Source organism: Canis lupus, chromosome 4 (assembly GCF_011100685.1).
Source record: "Canis lupus familiaris isolate Mischka breed German Shepherd chromosome 4, alternate assembly UU_Cfam_GSD_1.0, whole genome shotgun sequence".
In the NCBI taxonomy this organism is placed as follows: domain Eukaryota; kingdom Metazoa; phylum Chordata; class Mammalia; order Carnivora; family Canidae; genus Canis; species Canis lupus.
In genome coordinates this window covers 41600735-41619236 of record NC_049225.1, presented here as the reverse complement: position 1 = coordinate 41619236, position 18502 = coordinate 41600735, and the positions used below count along the sequence as shown (strand labels likewise).

General features: G+C 50.8%; 1 protein-coding gene and 1 long non-coding RNA gene across 3 annotated transcripts in view; one reads left to right on the top strand and one right to left on the bottom strand.

Moving 5' to 3' along the window:
- FGF18 (fibroblast growth factor 18) overlaps positions 1-14679 on the top strand; it is a 36818-nt gene extending 22139 nt beyond the window's left edge. Inside the window, exons 4-7 of one of the 2 annotated variants that reach the window (XR_005358196.1) lie at positions 3930-4036; positions 10262-10350; positions 11059-11399; positions 14430-14679. Coding sequence is in view for 1 of the 2 variants with exons in the window: in XM_038534771.1 (XP_038390699.1) it covers positions 3930-4036; positions 10262-10528 (374 nt within the window). In the remaining variant the exon portion in view is untranslated. Of the gene's footprint in view, positions 1-3929; positions 4037-10261; positions 10908-11058; positions 11400-14429 lie in introns of those variants that run through there. The other variant, XM_038534771.1, reaches the window with a different exon arrangement.
- LOC111095544 lies at positions 11049-16791 on the bottom strand. The gene is made up of 3 exons (XR_005358197.1): positions 16615-16791; positions 12437-12596; positions 11049-11234 (listed from the first exon to the last, which is right to left on the bottom strand). It is a non-coding gene; the product is annotated as an uncharacterized LOC111095544 (long non-coding RNA).
- Between the last annotated feature and the right edge of the window lie 1711 nt (positions 16792-18502).

Sequence of the window (18502 nt, the reverse complement as noted above, 5' to 3'; positions counted from 1 at the left end):
TACCTTGCAGTAGGTAGAGACAGCAACTAAGATCATTTGGAGAAGAGCTCTGAAGACAGTGGGGCAGGGAATGGGTAGAGCTGGACTGGAGATGGTGGTATGACATTGGACAGTGTGACCAGGAAAGGAATCTCTGAGCAGGTGACATTTGAGTGGTAACCTAAGAGAAATGAAGCCTCTATGGGAAGCTCTAGGCAAGGCAGCCTCCAGGTAGAGGGAACAGCTGAGTGCAAAGGCCCTGAGGTGGAAGTGTGTTGGTGTGTCAGAAAGGAGCAGCAAAGAGGCTTGTTGGTTGGAGGGCTGTGAGTGAGGGTGGGATGTAGTGTGTGCCCCCATATGAGTCTCCATGAAGAGGCTAGATTTTAAGTGAATTGGAGATCCCTAGGAGGATTTTAGCAGGGAAGAGATAAAATTAATTTTATATTTTAGAAGGATCTCTCTGGCAGAGGGAGGAGGCTGCTGAGTTGTGCAGTCTGGAGGGGATGCCTGGAGAGGAGGTCTGATGAGGAGTGGAGCCAGATAACGACCATACTCCTCCCACCTGGCCTGGTACAGGCCTCTAGGATGGAATTGAGCCCAGAGGAGGTTTCTAAGCTCCTGAGAGCTGCGTGTTGGGGGCTTGGGTCATGAGAAGGGGCAACGTGATGCTGTGGACGAGGTAGGCTGTGGAGCAAACCTGGCCTGGATGGGTGGGGTCTCTCTCTTCACCTCTCGCCCTCTCTTTCTTTCTCTCTCTTTCTGAGAACTGCTGCTGCTATTACTCCCCGCAGACTTTACATAATTCTGGCCCAGCTCCCTTCTCATTATGTCATGCGCCCGAGTGGAGTCTAGGTCACGGCAAGGCCTGCTGTGGTCGGGGAGAGCAGACTTCTGGCTCCCCGGCATGGCATCTGGAGCAGACCTTCCCCATGCTGGGGTGAGGGCAGCTAGGTTTGTGGGGGTGGAGGTGCAGCCCAGCCCCAGCCCCAGCCCCTTTGGACAGCTCAGGCAAAGGGCTTCATGTGGTGGGTTGTGGCTGATGAGTGTTAGGGGAGGGTGGGGGGTGGGGGCAGGGAACTACATCTCCCTGGAGTTGGAGGCCCTCCCCTGGTGCCCAGGCCCCAGCAGAAAGTAGGCAGACCTGATGTCAGCCACTGCTGCTGGGTTACTTCTCTGAGCCTCAGTCTCCTAAACTGTAAAATGGGGACAAAGCCACCCACACTCAAGGTGATGTATATACTTCGTGGGCTCATGTGGGAGCCACAATGATAGGAACTGTTCTGAGGACAGAGGTCCAGGTACATACTGGGAGAGGCAGACAGGGCAGTCTTCTCTCAGACTCACCTGGGGTCGCCTGGGCCATAGTCCTGGAGCCTGACCCCCTTTCTATAGTCTCTATCCCTACCTGTCTCCTAGGCTCTGCCCCAGTCCCAGAGAATCAGAATAGGGTTGGGCCCCTCCCCCCGCTGCACAGGTAAGGAGATTGAGACTCAGAGGTGGGTGTGACTTGCTCAAAGGTCATGCAGCCCAGTATGGCCATGCCAGAAATGGAATCAGACCCCATAAGTCCCAGCCCAAGGCATTTTCTGATGCACTTCACAGTGTGGGATGCCTGTGACCCTGGAGGATGCTGAAGAAGTTCAGGTCAGAGGGCATGCCTGGGGAGGCCACTTTGGCTCTACTTCTACCCTTTTCCACACATAGGATTTTTCCTCCTCCCCTCTATGCTGTGTGTGTGTGTGTGTGTGTGTGTGTGTGTGTGTTTGTTTGTTTGTTTTTAGGAGAAAACAGTTTTGTTTTGCAGTTATTACGAAACTTACATAATAGTTACTTCTCTTACCTGGCCTCTGAGAACAGGTGCTAGGCCATTTCTGCCTCCCTTTTGTGGAATCCTCACAATAACTTTTGAAGAGTAAGGATGATTATACCCATTTTATGGGTGAGGAAACTGAGACCCAAGGTCACACAGTTGGCAGGTGGGATCAGGGATTCATACCTAGGTCTGCATATTCTAAATCTCTTGTCTTTCCCTTACGTGTGTTTTCTTCTTTGGAAGCTCCTGGGATTGGGAGACCCTCCTGAACCCCGCAATCTCCATCCTGTGTGGGGCCTGAGCTTTGCCAGCAGATGCAGAAAGCAAGCCCCAGGCTGCTCTAATGTTTGGCCCTGGGTTCCCAGGGAAAGTTATAGGGAGTTTGAATTAAAGGGGAGCAAGGAGGATGGGGGTCTTATAACCCCCTATCTCCGTGTTGCTTATATTTTCCTCTTGGTGTTTACTAGGGATGGGGGAAGGTGGAGAGAAGAATGTGCCTCCCCCTCCCTCCCTGTTTCTAGAATTACTGAATTCTTGTTAGATCTTTAAATTTTATGTAAATTCTTCTTATTTTCCTTGGAAAGGTGGGGTATCATATTTTAATTAGTAGTGGTGTCAAAGGAGGGCTAGATTAATTATTGGAAATCCTGAGTTCCAGATGGTTTTAATTTTCACAGCAGGGCACCAGGGTATATATTTTTAAATTTTTTTATTAAAATCATACCTAGTGTATTTTAGGGGCACTGAGGTACACTCTTTGTGGCTCCAAAGATGCTGTATTTAGGGCTATGATTTTTGTTATGGAGAAGGAAGTCCCTTGTCACTGAAATTAAAAGTTTGTGGCTGAGGGAGGGGCAGGTGCTGGAAAGCAAAGGGTCAGAGATGGGAGGGTGAGAATGGTGAGGGGGTCATAGGCAAAGAAGGCAGCAGTAGGAGGAGGTGCTGGGGAGGGAACCAGGCATCGGAGTTCAAGACGAGCTCAGATACGGTGCATGACCTACTGAAGTCACACAGCACCTTACTGGGGAGACAAAGTGGATTGGCAGAGGGACAGGGAGGGGTCTGGACACAGCACGCCTAATCAAGGGACAGTCACCTTTGTTTGACGTCCTTTTTTTTAAATTTATTTTTTTAAAGATTTTATTTATTTATTCATGAGAGACAGAGAGAGAGAGAGAGAGAGGCAGAAACACAGGCAGAGGGAGAAGCAGGCTCCATGCAGGGAGCCTCACGTGGGACTCTATCCCAGGTCTCCAGGATCATGCCCTGGGCCGAAGGCAGCGCTAAACCGCTGAGCCACCTGGGCTGACCTGTTTGACGTCCTTGCTCAGTCAGGACTTTGGGGGATCAGCTCTGGACACCCTCTCCTAAGGGAGGCTCTATGGAGAATGGTTTAATATGGGGTCTCCTACTCTGAACCAGGGCATATCCAGTCCTGCTTGGGACTTCCAGGCTCCTGGAAGTTAGCTACATTTCAGCCTTGGTGGCCTTGATTGAGGAAAGCAGAATATTATGGAGATAGCTCCATTCTCAGGGGCCAAAAAACCTCCTCTTGAGAGGCCTTCCCCACTCCAGGTGGCAAAAGTGTGGAGTGGAGAGGGGACACTAGCAGGGGTTCTAGATGTTTGCCCTAGAGGAAGGGGCCTTTGACCGAAATTTTGGAGGAAGTAGTTTGATTTCCCCCAAGGCGGGGTAGGGTGTGAGCATGCCCATGCAAACTTGCATACATTTTTCTGTGCTCTCATTCCAGAGACTGTTACTTCTCTGGGGTTATACGTGTGGCTGTGTGAATAGCCTGTTCTGGGGAACAGAGGTGAGGGGCCGGTCTGGGTGGGTGATTTGGGGAGGACACACTGCTATTTAGCCACAGGGGCAGAACAACCATCCAGCTGGAGCCATCTAGGTCCCAAGTGGAGTCAAGAGAGCTGGGGGTGGAGAATAAATGACTGGAAGACTTCTCTGGCTGCATAAGGGGCAGGGTGCTCGGATGAGACCTGTTCAAAGCCTCCCCCGTGCCTGATGTTGGAGCAGTGAGGGGGTCGGAGGACAAGGTCAGGGATCGTGTTGCTGAGCCTTTTGGCCAAACCATTGCCCCTGGTAAAAAAAATGTGTCTTGTTCTCTCTCTGCCTTTCGAAGCCCAGCTCCTAGTGGAGACAGACACCTTCGGTAGTCAAGTCCGGATCAAGGGCAAGGAGACGGAATTCTACCTATGTATGAACCGGAAAGGCAAGCTCGTGGGGAAGGTGAGTAATGGTCTGGAATTCCCAGGGTATTTGGGCAGGTTCCCCCTGGCAACTCTGGGGACCTGGAACAGGGTGCTCAGGGCCTTGTCAGGCCCAGATGGAAAACAGGCCTGGGGAGAGGAAAAGAGAGAGGGAGAGAGAGAAAAAGAGAGAGAGAGAGAGAGAGAGATTGTTTCTAACTATAATCTCTTCCGTTCGCTCCTTCTCTGCCCCCACATCACAGCCTGCCTGTATGAGGTATCCATGACTGTGACTTTGTGGAGCATGCAGGGTCCTGATCTCTCCTGCTGGATGTGAACCCCGAGCGGCTCAGCGGCTCCCTGCCTGTGTGTGTCTGCTGTCTGAGAACAGGGAAGCCGCAGGCCACGGGCTGGGGCTTCAGCATTGTTTTTTAACATTTGCCAGGGATTTGCTGTGAAGTATAGTACCTCCTGGACCCAGCTGCCTCCTCAGCGCTGGGCCTCATAGTTTCAGCATTTCAGGAAGATTTTATGACTTTGGAATAGGCAGCAGAGCTGCGTGTAAGAAATTAGAGTGGGGTGTGGGTATGAGTGGGGTGGACCCACATGCCGGGGGCTCTGAGCTTCCACGGGTGCTGCCTGGTGTCCCCCTTTTTTCCTGGGTGTGCCTGTTTGTGAAGTTCGTACAGTTACTTCCTTTGGGTCTTCCAGTGGAAGGTGTTACTGTCAGGAGCTCCATGGGGTCATGCTTTATGTTCCCTGCCCTTTGTAGGGACCCTACTCATCCCCATATCCAACTTGTAATAATGCTCCTGTTGGACAGGTGGAGTTGGGTTATGGGGGTAAGATCCTGATTCTAAGGAGGATGGCTCTTCCTGCTTGGGAGCAAGGCCCTGGCTGGTAATTTGTCCTTATTACGCGTAGTTGGGAGGAGAAAGCACGGCCCCAACTCCTGTTCAAGCCCTGGGGCCCTGCGTTTGTTTTCCTGAATCCCTCAACTCTGATCCCTCTTCCCTACTCCACACCCTAGTGCTGGGGAGAGTGTCACAGGCCGGGGACTTGGGGCAGAGTATTGTTGCTTATTATTTGTTAATCATAACACCACCAGTAGCTTCTGTTAATTGAGCACCTACTTTCTGCCAGGCGCTGTGCAAAAAGTACTCCCCAATAATCCCGCGAGGTCGCAACCACGACCACCCCCACTTCGCGATGAGAAAGCTGAGGCTTGGCGCCGTCCCAGGCACTTGTCCCAGGGCCCACCTAGAGCTGCGGGGACTCCAGGCCCGTCTGGAAGGCGGAGGTCCCAGCCGCACTGCCCTCGCCAGCGGGCCTCTCAGAGCGCAGGAAGAGTAACCCGCCGAGCGAGCGGCCGGACGCCACGAGTGGTTTTAATTAGTGATTCACCTCCCGCGGCCCGGGCGGCCGGCGGGGCGGGGGCGGGCGCGGGGGCGGGGCGGGGGCGGGGCGGGGGGCGGGGCGGGGACAGGGGCGGGCGCGGGTCCCCGGGCCCGGCAGTGCGTTTCCTGTGGCGCTTTGCCGTCCCGCCCGCGCGGGGCCTCCCAGGCCCGACCTGCCCGCGGCGGAGCCCCTCGGCCGAGCCCGGTGCCCCCCCCCCCCCCGCCCCGGTCTGCGCGCTTCCCGGCAGCGTGAGCCCCGGAGGGCGCGCTGGGGTCAGAGGAGCAGCCCCGCCGCCCGCCGCCCGCCGCCCGCCCGCCGCTGAGTCACCGCTTCCACAGGAGCCGGCTCCGATTTCCTGCCCCTCGCCCTCTCCCGTCATTATTTTGGGGGCGCTTCAGCTGGCTCGGCGCAGCCCAGGGAGGGCCCCCTCCTTCCCGCTCGCCTCGCGGCAGCTCCCCCATCCCCGTGCAGGCTCCGGGCTTCTGGGCTGGCCCGGGCCCTCCAAGGATGCCCCCCGAATCCACCTGCCCCAGGGTGGTTCTGAGCGGGCCCCCTGTTGGCCTCTGCCTAGCCCAGCCCTCCTGTCTGCTGCAGCTAGAAGCCACGGGCTCTTGGGGTGCCGGTCCATCCCAGCCTCCTAGGCAGTCAGGCTCCAAGGTCCTGGGGTTACCCTTGTGTTTTCTTCGTCGTTGCCACTGCCTCTGTTCTGGCTTCATACCTTACAGGAACTGTTGCCTCAGCGCATCCCCAGTCTTCCACCCCCAATCCATCTCAAAACCCATCGCTGGGACCACACCATCTACCATCTGTCTTAACCCACAGCCAGAATTATTCATGTCAGGACAGGGCATCAAGTGCCCTAACTGCTGAGCCTCGATGTCCTCATCTGTAAAATGGCAATGATAATGCTGGCATTTGGTGGGCACCTGAAAAATGTTCATTCACTTCCCCTTTGAAGCCAGGCCACAAAGTTACTCCTTCACCTGTGGGAACCCTTGACTTCATCTTAGGCTCTGACTCCCTTAGAGTGGTCTAACAGGATGGCTTTTTTGGGTGGTCTTGACCCCGGGTGCCAACCTTGCACATCTTTGACCACAGCGGAGCACCTGCGTTGAGCCCCCAATAGAGGCTTTTCAGATGTTCTGGGCCCCTGGCTGTGGCTACAACTCTGCTGGACCGTAATGATCATATACGAAAGCTCTGCCTCAATCCCCTGCATATTCAGGTAGCTTCCCTGCTTTTTACCACCTTTCTGGACCCCACATCCATTTGACCCAGGAGGGAGTACATCCTTCCATTCTATAAACAGCTGCTGAGTATGGAGCACTACATGCTAGGCATTTTCCCCTGTCTCTGAATATTCAACCCAGTTTGATTACTTTCTCATCTGCCCCTGCCTGTGCCATCACTGGAGTCCTCTTTGAGGCAACACAGGGCCCCAGACCTTTCAGGGTAGAGGGGTCTTCTGCCCACCATCACATCTTTGTGAAGACTGCTTTGGTTGTAAATGACTGAAACCCAACTCAAAATCCCTTAAGCAGAAAAGGAATTTTTTGGCTCATGTAACTAAAAACGTCCAGGGGGTAGTTCCAGTTTCAAGTAAGACGGGATCTAGGGGCCAAATGATGTCGTCAGGATTCAGTCTTCAGATCAAATAGAAAGAAAAGTACTCCAATTTGGAAAGGAGGAGGTTGGATGTGTGTGTGGGGGGGGGGGGAGGGAGTGGAGGGGGGGGATGCTCAAATTCTATTTAATCACCAAGGTTCTGCAATGGGATATTCACTCACTCTGTAAATACTGATGGTCTGCCTTGCCTGAACCAACTGCGTCAGCATTTCTAGGGATGAGGCCCAAGCACAGGTGTTCTTTTTAAATATTGGCAAGCAATAAGCAGGGTCATAGAGGTAGTCAGGAGCAGAGGTGATGGGCAAGCCCAGCTGCGGCCTGCCATTAGCTTTGGATCTGCTGTATCTGAGCTCACAGGAGGACCGTGTGACTGTCCCTGGGGGAGCTTAGGACCATCATGGGTACCATGGCTCTTCCCAAGGGGCTCCTGGGTGCTGGGAATTTCAGCTCTCATAAGTAAACCCAGACATGTGGAAGCACATGTGCCAGGCACTGTGCACACTCCTTGCACATCCAAGACCTTGCTTCATGCTGATGGTGGCTATATGGGCCTTGGGGAGTTGAGATGTTTTGATAGGCAGTGCCCACTTTTCCACACCGTCTCTTCTCACGGACCTCTATGGAACTGGACAGAGGATAAATGAGCTGCAGTGGCAAATGCATGTTGAAACCTGGCTGTGCCTCTTACAAGCCCCATGACCTTGGGCAAACCCTTTTGCCCTCTTTGAACTCTGTTTTCTTCTAGCAGGGAGGGTCTACCTGAGAAGTTCAGAGGATGAAATGAAATTATGTATGCGGAAATGTCTGACCTATAACTGACGAACAATAAATGCCGAATGAATGAGTGAGTGGATTAGTAGGGAGACCAAGTGCACCAGGCCGGGAGCTCTGGTCCTCTGCTTGCTGTACCCCTTTCTCAGCACATCCCCCAGGAGGGCCTCCCACAGCTCATGACTGTTTCTGGGACACTAGCCAGGGATCTGGGAGGCAGTGTCTACTTTCTTTTAGAGGAAAGCCCTTTGAAGGTCACGGCCACCATTTCTATCCCAGAACTTTCATTCATTCAACCACAAATGCTCTGGGTACCCGAGACCTATGCTGAGCCATGAGGGCAACTGACGAATAGTCCTGACCTCCTGAAGCTCTTGGGCTAGCGAGGAGGCAGGTAGGTATGGAATTGCTCTGTTGGAGGGTGGGAGGAGGAAGGGATGCCAAGGGGCGAAGATGGAGTATGTGAGCCCAGTAAGACCTGGAGGTTTGAATGGAGGCTTAAGTGAAGAAGAGGAAATGCCCAGGGAGATAGATGGCAGTGAAGGAAAACTTCCTGGAGGAGGTGGTTACTGAGCTCGACCTTGAAGGATGAAAGAAGTTTCCCAGGTAGTGGCAGGCATTCTATAGTGGGGAAAACCATGGCATGGGCTTTGTTCAGTTTGCCGTGACTGTCCCATTGAGAGCACCTGGATTTAGGTTGGATAGGCAGCTTCCAGAATTATCCATGGGAATAGAGACCTAGAGACCACTCCCCTCTACCTGCCTTGTACATATGCTCCACTTCCCTCACAAGAGTCCCTCACTGCTCAACCCCACCCCCAGACACTGTCCTCTGGGTCCCACATGTCTCCCAACCCCACCCCCTGCCTGCTGTGCAACCTCCTCGAAAGATCTCAGCCCCCAGAGAATGTTTTCTTACCCTGCCCTTCCCTTTCTGCAAAGTTCAGCACTTTGTCTGCAGGGCGCAAGCTTGCCCTCCGCTCAAAGGTGAACGTTCCTGGAAGCCCCAGCCTGTTTTCCACTTCAAACAAAAGGCTGGAACTCACACCTCAGTCACCACGCACAGCCAGACCGCTGGGCTTCCAACTTGGCTGGGCATCCGTCCGTAAAGAGGAGTGGGCCCAGCCTAAATTTGGAGATGTTAGTTGGAAACTCGAGCGCTGCTAATTCAGGCCTTACAGCTTTGTGTGCTTCCCACTCTTCTACACGGAGTGATTCGGCTGTCTCAGGGAGGAGATTCAGAGCCCTGCCTCCCACCGTCCTTTGTCCAGATCCGATCCAGGGAGAGAGGCCAGAACCATCTGAACGACCTGCTCTTCAGAAATAATTTAGCAGGTTCCTACTGTGTACGAGGGTCATTTATAAGTATCATTCCTCACAACATGTCTGTGACGCAGGGGTCACTGTCCCGGTTTGGTGAAAAGAGGAATCTGACGTCTAGAGAGTGGAATTAACTAGCCTGAGGTCACATAAGGAAGTGTTAGAGTTGATTCATCTTCTGACTCGAAATCTAGTACTCCTTGCCCGGCATCCCTTGTCTCCTAGGGAGTTCACACATCTGCTGGGGAGCCTGAAATCTCAGAACCAAAGGCATAGATAGGCTTTGGAGTTTGGCCATGCAAAAACTCTTACTCTTGGAGGTCCCCACCCCTCTTCACACCAAACATTTAAAATGCACCATATCCCACATTAATGTAATTTAAATTTAACTATATTGCAGTGGAGTTGAGTGTCAGTAGAGTAGCTGACAGGTTTTGTACACATCTGCAGGGACTCCTTTCTGTTGCAGGTGATAGAACATAATCTCAACTACTTTAAAGGAAATGAGATATTATTGGCTCACATCACAGTGAGGTAAAGAGCTTCAGATACTGCTTGGTCCAGAGCCCAAAGGATGTGACCAGAACTTGGTTTCTCTCATTCACTTCCTCTTGGCTTTCCTTCCTCTGTGTTGGCCTTGTCAGACAGAGTTTCTCCTCATGGTGGTAAGATAGCTGCCTATGCTTCAGCCTTAGGGGTTCCTCAAGTTTAAAGCAGCCTATGTTTTGGGGGGATTATGCGAGGGTCTTGAGGAACACTCAGATTGGATGGCTTAGGCCACATACCCAGCTCTGCACGAGTCCTGGGAAATAATGTTTCATTGGCCAGGTCTGGGTCTCTTGTTCTAGTAGAGTTGGGGTGGAAGCCCCTGGCTGTAGGGTAGTGAATGGGGAAGGGATGGATTCCTGAATGACAGTGGGAATCTATTACCTAATTAGTGGGTAGGGAATGAGGCAGGGGCCAATATGACAAGTCCACTCCATAGATCCAGGAAGTGAAATTAGTGGTGACAAAACTTGGGTCAGGCCTTCTACTGCCCCCTACTCTACTGTCCCAAGCCTCCATCACCTGTCCACACCCTGTCCACGTAGCTCTGCCCCTCATAGCCCACCCTCTCCTTCTCACCTCCTCCTTCTCTTGCTTTCTACAGCCCGATGGCACCAGCAAGGAGTGTGTATTCATTGAGAAAGTCCTGGAGAACAACTATACAGCCCTGATGTCCGCCAAGTACTCTGGCTGGTACGTGGGCTTCACCAAGAAGGGGCGGCCCCGGAAGGGTCCCAAGACCCGGGAGAACCAGCAGGACGTGCACTTCATGAAGCGCTACCCCAAGGGACAGGCAGAGCTGCAGAAGCCCTTCAAGTACACCACGGTGACCAAGAGGTCCCGGCGGATCCGCCCCACGCACCCCGGCTAGGCTGGCCTCACCGCAGCTCCCCAAGGCTGTCCCCAGGCCCACACTCACACTCACAGAGAACTGCATCAGAGGAATATTTTTACATGAAAAAATTAGGAAGAAGCTCTATTTTTGTACATTGTGTTTAAAAGAAGACAAACTGAACCAAAACTCTTGGGGGGAGGGGGGTGATAAGGATTTTATTGTTGACTTGAAACCCCCTGTCTATGACAAAAGACTCACGAAAAGGGACTATTGTCAACGTACAGGTGCTTGTCTCTCTCTAGGAACAGACAACTTTAAACTTGTGCCCAGAGGAGATTTTGAATGAGGAATACAACACTTTAAGAAACCAAAGTCCTTTTTCCCAAAGGTTCTGAAAGCAAAAAAAAAAAAAAAAAGAAAAAGAAAAAAAAAAAAGAAAGCAAAAAAAGAAAAAAAGGGAAAAAAAAGAAAAAAGAGAAAGTAGTACCCACCCCCAGACTCTCCCCTCTTTCCCAATCCCCTGTCCCTGCCCCAAACTCCAACAAAAATCGCTCTCTGGTTTGCAGTCATTTATTTATTGTCCGCTGCAAGCTGTCCCGAGACACCGCGCAGGGAAGGTGTGCCCCTCGGAATTCTCTGGCGCCTCGACTTCCGACGACAGACGGCCTCGTCCAATCTAGTGACCCTGCATTGCTCGCAGTTCTGGAGGATGCTGCTATCGACCTTCCGTGACTCACGTGACCTAGTACACCAATGATAAGGGAATATTTTAAAACCAGCTATATTATATATATTATATATATATAAGCTATTTATTTCACCTCTCTGTATATTGCAGTTTCATGAACCAAGTATTACTGCCTCAACAATTAAAAACAATCGACAAATTATTTAAAAAAAACATGAGGTGAGTGGTGGCGGGGGGTAGGGCTCAGGTAGGGCAGGGGGGCCCCTTTGCGTTTCCTTCTTCTGGGCCTGCGCGCTTGGTGTGCTGAGAGCTGGGGCCTCGCTCATTAGTTTGCTCCTTCATTCATTCGTTCACTGATTGACTCAATGTACCGCACTGTGCCCCACCCACTGCTCTAGGCTGTGGGAATGCAGCCTGAGACCTCTGCTTCTGGAAATCCTTGCCCTCACAGAGATTACGTTCTCACGAGTCGTTGATTGGATGACTGATTCAGGCATACGTTCGCGTACATTTGCTCCGCATCCATGTTCTACCGGGCACTGGGCATTTATCCAAAAACATACCAAAAGCGTGCCGGCCTCCAGGGAACTTCACTGATTCACTGATTCATTGCTTCATTCATTAACTTATTGATGGAACCACTCATTCAACAGATATTTAGTAAGCACTTACTAAGTGCCAGGCACTGTTATAGGTCCTGGGGATTCATCAAAGATCAAAACAGCCCAAGAAGCATGTGCCTCCTGGAGCTTACAGTCTAGGGATTGTTGCTTGAGTCATTTATGGAGACTGCATCCAAATTTCTGCCAAGCACAGGCTGAGCAAGGAGCAGTGGGCCTCCTCCTGTGGCTGGTGGTGGAGGGGTCAGAGGGCCCTGGGTAGGATGGAGACCTGGTGTTTCTCTCCTTAGATTCCCATGGGCAGGGTGCAAGGAGTCTGTCTCTTTAATTTCCAGGGGCCCTTTCTTCTAGGTCTTCCCAGGGCCTGGTTGGGATGTAGGGAAGAGGCTGGCTTAGTCTTGGGGTGGGAAGCAGATTGGGCAGGAGGCTGACTGAAGAGGAAGATGCCTCCTGTGGGGTCCTGCTGCTGTCACCTGCCTCCCTTGAAACCACCTCCTGCCAAGACCGGCCAGGAGAAGTCCCCAGTGAGGCCCTACAGAGAGGAAGGAAAGAGGAGGGTGGAACACCTTCTCTGCACAGGGCTTGGGGCTGGACCGGGTCTTGGCTTCTGACCTGTGTGTTCCCTCTGCAACCCACCTCAGAGCTCAGGCCATGCACAACTCTTGGTTCTGTCCTTTCTCCCAGCATTATGTGGATCTCTCTCCATCACTGAAGCCTGTCCCGTGTCACAGCGTGTTTGCTTGGGTCTTTGTGAAGCCCTTTCAGATGCATGATCTCACTGTGATCTCAGAACAACCTGTGAGGAAAATATTATCATTATCCCCATTTTATCGATGGAGGAGACTGAGGCTCAGAAACATTTAGCAGCTTCTCCAAGATCACAGATTAAGAAAGCTGGGGCTGGTGTCCAAATTCTACATTCTCCAGAGTTGTAGTAGCTGCTACTTGGTGAGGGCCTACTGTGTTTCAGATGGCCTGCTGGGGACTTTATGTGCCCTGCCTGGGCATCCATCACATGTCCCGATGTGGGACATGGGTACTCTTGACTGAAGCTCAGAGAGACCATCAACATGCCAAGGCTTCAGGGAGTGGGTGACTGAGTCTGAGATCCTTGGGGATAGTAGTTGTGATGGTGGTTGTCATTTACTAAGCACCTACTGTGTGTCAGTTCCTTTCACACTCTGTCATTTAATTTAAACAATAGCCCTATGAGATGGGTGTGCACTATTTTTTGCACTGAAAGTTTCAGAGAATTGAAATGACCTGCCCAAGGCAATTCAAGCTAGAGAATTGTGGAGTCAGAATTCAATCAATCATTTATTTATTCATCCAATCAATAGGTGTTTAGTCTGTGCCAGATGCTGTTCTAGGGGCTAGAGATACAGCAGTGAACTGAGCAGAGCCCCTGCCCTCAGGGAGCTTACATTCCACTGGAGAAAATCAGAAATAAACCAAATAGGTATAAAATATGTCAGATAGTGGTAAATCCTAAAATAGGGTGAGGGGATGGAAAGGAATGGAGATGCTGTTTTAGCTAGAGTGCTCATGGAAATGGGGGGAGCAGGGGAGTGCACAGGCAGACACGGAGGGGAAGAGCATTTTGGACAGAGGGAACAGAGAGTACTAAGGCCTGGAGGCCCATCATGGAATAAAGAAGGGCCGGGGGTGGAGCATGGTAAATGTGGGGCAGGCAGAGTTTTGGAGGGGGCCAGACCACCCCCAGGGCTTTCATTCAGAGTAAGATGGGGAGCCACGTGTGATATGCCTTACACTGTCAGGGGACTGCTCTGGCTACTGTGTGGAGCAGGACGGCAGTTTCCAGCCTGGGACTGCCTGCTGCTGCTGCTCTGCCCACCGCCTCCCAGGCCGCGGGCTCCCCGCACACCCAGCACCCTGCCTTTGCTCCATCTCATAGAGCAATGGGGCCGGCGATTATTTTCTTTTCCTGCTCCTCTAGAGACTCCCTGTCTTTGGAAGATGCAACTCGCTTCTGCTTACTCTAGACAGGCTTCCTGGATAGTTCCTGGGCAATGCGAACTATGTTAATGATAGGCACAGTGGACTGGCGGGAAGATTTCCCAGCCACGGATGATGTCTTAGGATGCTCGCTTGATGGAGCTAAGAGAGTGTTTTCACAGTCAGGCTGAGTAGGGAAACCTTTCAGAGCACCTATTATGTACCTAGCACACTCTTATTGAATCTACCCCACAGTCTTTGGGGTGGGCATTTTTAGCCTTACTTTATGGAGCAGGCTCAGAGAAGTACAGTCACTTGCCTGAGGTCACACGGCTAGTTAATAAAAGAGCTGGGATTTGAGCCCAGGTCATTGATCTAGAGCTTGGAGCTCTTGGCACCTGTCCAGGGTTTCAGACTTCCCCACTTCAGGCCCTCCCTATCCTGTCTTGGTGTCCATCATCTCCCAACCCACCAGAGGGAGGAGGCAGATATAGACCACATTCCCAGGCCCCTGATGACAGCTCTTCTCCTACCCCCTGGACCCTTTCCCGAAGTCAGTGTCACAGAGAGTCCAGGGACCCAAGGCACCTGAGTTTATTTTTAGCTTGGCAGCTTTGCCAGCTATGTGACCTTGAACGTCTCCCTCATCAATCCAATTGTTTTTACCTTGCAGGGCCGATGTAATGTTCAGAAGAGAGAGCAGAGTAAATAATTCGGGATTATTCCTGCCCAGTAAGAGCTGGAAGACACCCAGGCAGGTGTTTTGCCCTCAGTCTTCTCTCCATTTCTCTTTAACCTCATCACTTTAGAGAAGAAGCAATCACAACCCAGACAGGAAGAGCGACTTGCTCCAGGGCACCCAGTGAGTTAATGACAGAGCTCATTAGATGACCAGTGAATAGTGATGATAGTGATTAATAAACATAGTGGAATATGGCAAAGGGAAATGAGTCAGAGTTCTTCTAGGGAGTTCAAGGCAGTTCAGTGGCTGGCCAGGTTCCTCTTAGCATCCTTCCCAAATTTGCTTCTCTGACCCAAGAAAGCAGAGAGCAGGGAGGAGAAGGCTGAGGTTTCTTGGTCCCAGCCCCTACCCCTCTGCTCTTCAGCCCCATAGTGGTACCATGTGACAAATGCCAGAAGTGAGTAAAGATGGAGCCTTACCCTAGAATTTCAAGGGGCCAACGTGCAAAAATAGCAGGGCTGGCCCCCAAAAGGGAGAGAAATGGGTTTAAGGATGAGGGTACTCTCTCTACCTACCTGCCCCAACTTTGGGCATTGTTTGGATTCAGTCTCCTCCTCCCTCTATGGCCACCCATTCCCTGCCCACTGGCATAGGAGAGGGAAGTTCATTGGGCACCTACCCTAGACCGACCCTTATGATCATAGCTGTGCACATGCCCTATTCGGGATAGTTCCTGGTGCAGAGTGAGCTCTTGCTACCTTAGCTATTACTGTGATCTCATTTCACTGGTATCAGAACTTGGCAAGATACATGTTAGGAGGCCTGTTTTGCAGATGGGGAAACTATGGCTCGTAGAAGACTGTGATTGGACCCAGGTCCCACGGTAGCAAGTGACAGAGATGAGATGTGAACCCGGGCTTCCCTGTTTCCACTTTCCACTACTTCCTCACTGTTCCTCTTCATCCCTTTGTGGGGCGTAGAGAGGGCAATAAAGCCCCAAAACTTGAGGCAAGAGAAATAAAGTGCCCCTCCCTATTGGGAGGGAAGGACATGACACCCAGGAGAGGTGGTATCTGGGGGTGTTCTCACCAAACCAGGTGAGCCTGGGCAAGGGGAGGCAGTAAAGGCCCAGGCTGAATGCAGGAAGTTTGGGAGGGGATGGAGATGCCCTCCTCAGTTGCCCACACAGCTGGAGCCTAACAAGACGGGGCTGGGATGACCGGGGCTTGAAACCCCATAAAGGGGCAGAGCCCTCCTTTCCCAGGCACAGGATTGGGGCTTCCAAAGAAACAATAGTGAATTAGGTGATAAGATGTGAAGGCTGCTCCCCAACCATGCAATTAGGTAGTGGATCTGTTACAAACATTATGCGAGGAGTTGGGACCAGATGTCGGTGAGGCTCACCCTCGGCTGTCCTGTCCCAGAACTGCCTGGCCTCCTGGCTGAGGTTGCCAGCTCTTGCAGGAGGGAAGGTGGCAGGTAGCCCCGTGGTGTGGCTTCCTGCAGAGCAAGCCAGTGATCAGCCAGACATTCCTCCCCTTCCTCTGGTAGCTTCTCAGACCTAATTAGCACTTGCTAGAGTTTCTGCCCACCTCCTCTGCTTGTGGATGGAGCTACTCCTTCAAGGTTCCAACCTCCCAGGTTGACCACTCAGAGGCTGCCAGGCCCTGGATTGCCCCCTGGGGTGGATCAGAGGCACTGGCTGATTTTGAAAGTCTGTCACAGACTGAAGTCTCATTTGCCCGCCTCACATAGGGCTCATGGTCATCTGTTAAGCACCAGCTTTGTGTGGGCATTTTACCCACTTCTTTAATTCCCACCATAATTGCCTGAGATAGCTATTTTTATCTGCTTCCTACCAAAGAGGAGACTGAAGCTCAGTCTCAAGTTCATCTGCTCAAGTTCATCTGACTCCCAGATCCTGCATAGGACTATTATTACACCACATAGCAGCATCCAGAGGAGTTAGTGTCACCTTTGTTTTAAACAAGGTTAGAGGATCAGAGAAGTGACCTATTCAAAGTCGCATAGTTATTAACTAGGGAAGCCAGGATTTGAAACTAGGTCTGTTATATTCTAGTATCTTACCTATCCATTCCTCCCAATGCTCTACTTCTCTCCCTATGTTATTTGGGATTCTTTCAGTTACAAGTGACAGAAACATATGAAAACTTACTTAAGCCAGTAAGAGAATGTACCGGCATCAGGCTTCAGGCAAAGCTGGATCCAAGTGCAATCTTCTACTCTCTGCTTTCTGCTGAGTTGGCTTCGTTCTCCAGAGGGCTTTCCCTGTAGTTCCAGGCTTATATCCTACTGGCTTAATAGCTTCAGAAGAAAGAGAACATACTTTTCCCAGAGGCTCCAGTAAAGGTCCCAGGACTGATTCTCATTGGATCAGTTCTCTCTCTTGCATATCCTTGAGCCAATCACTGTGATCAGGATAACAGAATAGTTAAAGTAGCCAGATGTAGGTCATGGCCGGATCCTGGAGCTGGATTTGGCGAGACATGGGCCAATCCACCCAAAAATAAGGTCTGCAAGTCAAAGAAGGGGTGGTTTCCCAAAAGAATGTGGAAATGTTCTTACCAGAAGAAAAGGGGCAAAAGCCAGAAAAGTCAATGCCAGTGCTTGTCCACATGGGTGTACATCAGAGTCCCCAGGAGGGCTAGTTCAGATACAGATAGCTGAGCATCACTCCTGTAAGTTCCACAGCAATAGGCTTGGGGGTGGGCCCAAGAATTTGCAAGTTGCCAAGGGCTGCTGCTGCTGCTGGCCTAGGATTCTTTAAGAACTACTAGCCTGAAAAAAAAAAAAAAAAAAAAAAGAACTACTAGCCTGCCTTACCCTCATTCTCTCCACCCATCATTGAATGCTATGTGTTCCCATCCAGGACTTCAGACTGGGGACACTACACCCCAGGCTATGCAAGGGCTTTTCAAGAGATTCATGGGTACTATCATCTTGAGGAAATCAACTTTCCTGAGTGCTTTCCCCTAGATTGATCTGCTGGGGGATGCTCCTGTGGTTGGCAGGCTCCCCTTTACCCCAATCTTTCTACAAAGTTCCTCCTGCACTTTCCGGTAGGAGGTGCGCTTCTCACCCTGCGTGCATCTCAACTGTGACCATTATCTGGAGAGTAGGAAACTCCAGATCATGCATTGAAGGGATCCTAGTGTGGGGAACTCCCTTTAACCACGGCACCATGAATCTGGGCAAAGTCTTTGTGCTTGTCCCTGTCTTAATATTTGTCTATTCTGTCACAGGGCAAATTGTGCATTTTGTTTTGGTACATGTTGGGTTATTCTGAACACAGGTATATTGCACAGTGGGGTATACTGGCAATTTTTCTTTAGTTACTTTTCCTCTTTTATTCCCCAAATATTCTAGAACCCATCCCCTATTAAGGAGTATCTTGTGAAAGGAAAAGAAATATTGGTAATGGAAGTATCTTATTCAGGAGACACAAAGTCATGGATAAGTTCTATTCCTTATCTGCCCATCCGTCTATCCACCTGCCTATCTATCTATCCATCAACTCATCCATCTACCTATGCCTATTTACCTATCTATCTACCAAGCCATCTTAGAATGACAATATTCACAACCTGGAAAAAGCATTCTGGGAAATACAAGTTTGGGACAAGTGTACCTGCTATGTTGCCACTGCTCTCAGCAATGAAAAAGAACCTGGTATGTTTCCCATCCATTCTTTTCTTGGTCCATGTCTCTGTGGAGTATTTTGTCCAATCAAGTAGGAGGAGGTAAAATGTTCCACGCTTACTTCCTCCAGGCCATCTTTGAGTAAAAGATCTTGTATCAGGCGGAAGTTATTGCTTTATATTTTCTGGAACATTTGTTTAGACTTGTAGGGGAAATATTTTCCTTTTAACTTTTGCAGAAAGATTACTGGCTACTATAGATCTCTTATTTGTATATCTCTTATTTGCTGCTGCCTATTCACTTACTCATTCTCAGTGAGTATTTATTAGATTTAGGTGAATTTAATTGTGCGTGACATGGATTCTACTGAAAAGATATAATTTTCAAAATTACTTATGGGTTTT